The 6,000-nt window shown below is 31.4% G+C and overlaps 1 protein-coding gene across 1 annotated transcript in view; it reads left to right on the forward strand.

Annotated features, from left to right (window-relative positions):
* The window catches only part of Rab28 (RAB28, member RAS oncogene family), a 58,866-nt gene that overhangs the window by 4,388 nt on the left and 48,478 nt on the right, over positions 1–6,000 (forward strand). The window contains exons 2-3 of the mRNA XM_048364131.1: positions 1,133–1,347; positions 4,600–4,655. Coding sequence (XP_048220088.1) covers positions 1,133–1,347; positions 4,600–4,655 — 271 coding nt within the window. The remainder of the gene's footprint in view (positions 1–1,132; positions 1,348–4,599; positions 4,656–6,000) is intronic.

Here is a 6,000-nt window from a genome sequence, read left to right on the forward strand (position 1 = left end):
CATTTCTTATAGGAATTTGTGACAAATACTTAATCAAAAATTGAGTTTAGGGTGTGCAGATTGTCTTTGTGTGAAACATATGCTTCTTGTATAAGTGGAGTTTTGAGTCATCTTGGTAAAAGGAATCGAAATTTGGGCAAGCTTTTCTTTGGCACTGCTATCCTTACACCATAATTAACTGTAATGAACCAGCTTGGAAATCTTATATTAGTTTTTGCAATTTTAAGAGTGGACATCTAATTTTAATTTAAAAAATAACTTACTCTGACAGTTGAAGAGTATAAAAACTTAGCAAGCTGCTCTCCAAATAGATTTCAAGTAACAATAGTGCATTTCAAATTCTTGTGAACTCTGACCTATGGAGTTGTTTCAGTTGGTACCAGAATGGTTAGTCTTTTGCTCTGATAAGAAATGGTATGCTATTAGAAAACTCTGGAGTCCTTAAATGAAACTCTTAGTTACTATTTAAAAAATTTAGATGGCAATGTGTTTTGGTTATTACATCCTATGGCTTTTTGCATTATGGTCCTTGGATAGAAACCATCTTGCCTGATTTGTAATAATCTTCAGAATATTAGCTTCTTTATTTCACTGATATTTATTACTAGGGTCATTCTACATAGTTATTTTTCTTTATCAACCCTAATACAGAGACAATGAGATAATAGGGATGCTTTTCTTGTAGGGAAAAATAAATTTCTATACCCAGCTTTTCTCCCTTGAGTGCCTCTGCTTCTTATTAACCGCGGACACAAGAATATTCAATCTTCGAAGTGAAACTTAACATTCTCTACACTTTTTATTGAAGTGATATGTAAAATTCAGATCTTTAGTAATGTCCCTGTGCTTTCTATTGGTAATTTTCAAATTCTGATTTCCATCAGGATGAAGGAGCTTGAAGAGCAGGCGATCTAAAGAGCTTTAACTGATTAATTTGTTGTTTCCATTTCTGACTGCCTGCAAGTTTACCTGCTGATATTAAGTCCCTCCTCCCCTTGGAAGAGGGGCGTAAAGTTGCTTGTTGGATTTCTTTAAGTAAAATTATAAGGGTTATTTAATAAGATTTAGTAGTGGACTTAAATTTGCATTTCTTAAAATTAATTTTCATATTCCATGCATCAATTTCTTTTAGACCTCCTTAGCTACGTGTTTTGCTCAAGAAACTTTTGGAAAACAGTACAAACAAACTATAGGACTGGATTTCTTTATGAGAAGGATAACATTGCAAGGTAAGAGATTAAAAAGACTTAACATGGGAAACTGTATAAATCTTACAATAAGAAGCATATGGCAGAAATGTGTAAAATCAGTTCCATGGCTGCTTCTGCATGGAAATATGTGCAATCAGTAAATACCCCAGGAGGTTAATGTATGTCAACATCTGCCATGAATATGAAGGCACATTGTCCCTGAGTGAGAAAAAGTTTATATATTCTTCTGCTCCTCACTATGTTTGGCCACTGTACAGTTTTTGAGGATAAACAATAGTTGCTTACAGAATTTGAAAAGCTTTTACGAATTTAAAGGTTATGTATTTGTTAACAGATACTCTATTAAGTAAATGTGAAAAGATTGAGAAGGATTATTTTTAAAATATTATTTTGATTAGCTTCTGCTACAGTTTTTTGTTTGAAAGTTGGAACAGAAGTATAATGTAGCTATGGAACTTCTGTGCTCTAATATGTGAATGCTGTTTTATGCAAGGCAGCATGAAATTGCTGGCATTTAATAGACCACTAAAATTTAGGGTCCCTAGGCACTCATAAAAATACAGTTTGAGCATTCAAGATGTTTCAGTTCACCATGCAAAGAAACTATTTAGATGCCAGTTGAAGCACATTTAGTGGGAAATACAGGGAAATAATAACACAAAACGAGTGGTTTATGTTTTAAGTTAGTTTCTGAACAATTGGGGCTTTAAAATGCTCTGTTCAGTCAATTTCAGTGGTTAAGTTATATGTTTAAAGTATTTTATTAAAAGCAGTTTATCTTGATTGACTTTTTAAATGATCTACCTTTTCCTCCATGAAGAAATATATTTGTATGACATGGTTGCAAGAATAATGTCAGATTCACATATTTGAACTCAAGTGATATAGTAGAAGAGGTTTGACAAATTGAGTATTATTGAAATATGGTAACCTCTCCAACACCCCATTGATTGTATGACTCCCCATGAAAGTTACAGAACAGCTATGGAAAACTTGGTAATTGAAGGTAGTCTTCATATCCCATTACTGGTATTCCCAGTTGCCTTTCATGATGTTTGCATTTGGCTCTCAAAAGTGGATTAGGAGATACAGCATGAAAAATAATTATTTTTTCCATTACTCAGTTATTGTTCAGCAAGATGTTTAATGAGATGCATATGCATATTTCATCTATATTTTCTTTTAATGTATTTGAGCCTAAATGTCTTTTTAATTGCATTAGTTTTACTTTTATGAATAACACTTAACAGTAGTCATGAGTGAGTACATGTGCCAGTTAGATAACCTTTGTGCTAAAAACTAATTTGTGCAAGTTTTTTTCCAGATATAGTAGTTGTATGGAGAGAATCACAGTCTAGGAATTACTAGCTATTTTGTTTTGATGTTTAATTAACAAAAGCATCAAAGCATCAACTTATTGTCTCATTAATTTTGTTTATTTTCCTTTTTTTAAGCTAAAGCGCTTTAATAAAGAACAAACACTCAAATATTGCCAACAAAGATTGGTTTTGGACATATTTATGTAGTATTTTTAATGATTTCTGACCTGGTACATAGGTCTACCAGTTTAAAAAATTTGATTACCTTGTGAAAAAAAATTGTATTCTTGCAATCCAAATTTGTAGTATAATCTGTAGACTAGATGAATTTAGTGTAAAAGGTGATGCTAGAGAATGTATAGTCTTAATATTTGTTTTTTTTCTTAATTTTCTCTTCATGGTTGTAGTTCTGGAAAATGTTCTGTATTTTTAAACTGCACTTGGTTTTCATGCTAGTTAAGGAATTCAAAATTATGGCAAAAATTTCAGTATGAAAAAATTATTTTAGTGTATTTTGATCTTAAATGATTAGTAGGTATGTTAAAAACTGAGATGCACAAATTACAAGATTATGTACCTTAACATTAATTTAAAATCATTGTGTCAAATGTAGGATGGTTGATAGTTTTGTTACTTGCTAAGTAAAGCAGTAAGACAACATTATACATTTTTTAATGAAGTTTCATAGTGTATTAATGGAATATTTCTAGTTTAGCAAGTCTTCTGGCCTGATTGTTAGGTGTGGAAATCTCTGCCCATCTATTCACATTCTCTTCATGCAAGTTTTCAAGGTCATTACTTTGCAAATACTCATGCATTTTAGTGTATTTCATGATCCGGCATGGTGTATAGTCTGGATGCAACCACTGTGAAGATTTTCCTGCTTAAAATAGTGTATCTGTTAGTCAGAGCTTCTGCTGATAGAGCTTCTTAAGAGCCTTAGTCAAAATACTTTCAGGAAGCTTGTGGGTACAGTCCAGTAAACAGCGTTCTACTGTGAAAGGGATTTCTAAGTCTTCAGTACAAGAAGTGGGTAGTCTTGTGTTTTTAGTTCCATCTTTACTATGCAGCACTTTAAGTAAGGTTAACCAAGGCACCATGTGTACTTTTACAAGGTCACTTTTGAATTCTTTTGGTGGCTTTGATTCATACAAGAACAACTTTCTGTATTTTATTCCCTCATTTTTTTTTCTGGTTACATGTCTTTTTTTCTTTTTTTAAGAGAAGAAGGGATTTTGTATAATTTTATGTTTGGGATTAGATTGCTGACAACTTCCTTAATGCTGTCTAGTTGTTAGAAATTTGTGTCTTTATTTAAAAACATGTAATGTTGATTGTATGAATAACCTTATATGTAATCAAATTGAAAATCTAATTGAAGATGTTATATGTTTATATATCCAGAAAACAAAATCAGAATCACTTCTAGTTACATTTTTATTTTTCAGTCTTCATTTATGTTTTATATGTTAATAAACTTAAATGTAGAAGTTAAAATCTATTTCTTGGCATATGAAATGTCTATCACTTGATGGGAGGTATAATGATAGCAAATATTTTTTGTTAGTGTTTCTGAAAAGTATGTATTTGTGATAATTCTAGTGGACTTTTCTAAGTCACTAGAACCTGTATCCTATAAAAACAAAACAAAAACATTCAAGCAAATATCAAATATTGGAAAGGTATAGATTTAAAAATGAATATAAATATCCTATGTGGAACACAACTGGATAGTCTTGAAACTATTGTAAAGAATTTGGAATGTGTAATAAAAACATGCTTTTAACTTTGTAGTTGAAGCATTCACAATGCCCAATTCAGATCAACTCAATATTAGAACGTAATGAAAGAAAAGTAAAAGTGAAAAACTTCCTTCTATCTTGATGTGAGATTAGGAAGTAGGGATTATTGACTATGAAGAAAGGGATTAAATTCCCTTTAATAGTTGTTAGTACTACATAAAATGTAACTCTGAGGTAATATTTCTAAACACTTTTTTGAAGAGTAACCTCAAATGATTGTAGAGTTCTGTATGTAAAATGAATTGATCCCTTCCTGTTTATCTATAGGTTTCTGAAACTGTTTCATACACCTCTACTGATAGTTCCTTCTCGCCTAATTAGAGGTGATATTTATTATAGGATAATGATCTATTTCTGCTTTGCATTTTACAGAACTGGATAGATTTTCACCTGTGGCATTCTGTTTTTCATATTCACACGGCTTTAACATGATTTTTCTCATTACTTTGAGCATGGGAGATGTGTGTTGGTGGGAATGATGCCCGGTGGTAAACTTCTGTAGCTGTCATTGGTGGGAGCTACGCGTAGTTAGTTGTCTGCACAGTGGCAGAGGCAGCAAGCCTACATTCAGTAATGGAAAGACTGTATACAAACCTACCAGCACTTAGACCTCAGGATAAACTTTGCTGGTGAATCCAGTAGTATACCTTCTGTCCAGCTTCATAGTTCAGTGATGTAACATTTTCTGAGCTTAGTGTTTTATAGTGGTATAAAAATTATGTCTTTATAGTTCCTTTTTGTTTTTGAAGTAAGTTAGTTTCTAAGTTTTAATTTTAGATATTCCTGATTTGCAAATCATCCAGTAGTTGAGAGTTTGTTAGACAAAATTGTAATTGTATGAGGAGATAAGGTTTGAAATGTTAAACTAAAATACATATTGTACATGGGCTTTGAGATGTAGTTCAACCATTAGTTGTGTGAATAAGAGAGGACTTAGCATAGATTTTTATTTAACCCAATTTTTTTTTGCAAAATACACAAATTTTAAGGATGCCTTTCAATGTTTAAGTATGCTTTTATAAAGCGTATATGGGGAAGAAGATTAATTATGCTGTGAAAGTTTGGAACACCTATCATTTGTTTCTGTGTGCATATACTTTTACCAGATATGAATCATAACATTTAGAGAAATTCTGGGCCTGTGTATTCAACTTTAGTTCTGTAAAGGGATATCAGATGTGTTTATATTTTAGAGGTTAAATTTGCAAGCATGTAATTTTTGATTAAGATTACATATAATAGCAGATATGCAAATAGTCTGTTTATTCTGTGAGTTTTAGCTTTAGAATGTACAGAGTTTAGGACAACAGAATTAGTATAGTGTAGGGGCTGAGCCTCCAGTTTTTATTTTTAAAATGTTTCTTATGTCTTATACATGTGTTTTACTCTCTGAGCCTTTTCTCCATAAAGCTTAAGTTTATAACTTAAAGCTGACTTTATTTTCTTTTGTTTTGAAAGTACTTATAAATACGGTTCCATAGAAATGGAAGAAAGGAATAAACCTAGTTCTATAATGTGATTTTGACATTATTTTCACAACTCAAATATGTAATTGTGTATATTTGCAGAATAAAAGGCAAATCAGTTTCATAGTTTATCATTGTAACTTAATGTTCTGTGAAACCATGTTCACTGTTTTTTACTTAATTTTTTGATTTTTAATTTTAC

Source organism: Perognathus longimembris, chromosome 16, assembly GCF_023159225.1.
Source record: "Perognathus longimembris pacificus isolate PPM17 chromosome 16, ASM2315922v1, whole genome shotgun sequence".
Classification (NCBI taxonomy): Eukaryota; Metazoa; Chordata; class Mammalia; order Rodentia; family Heteromyidae; genus Perognathus; species Perognathus longimembris.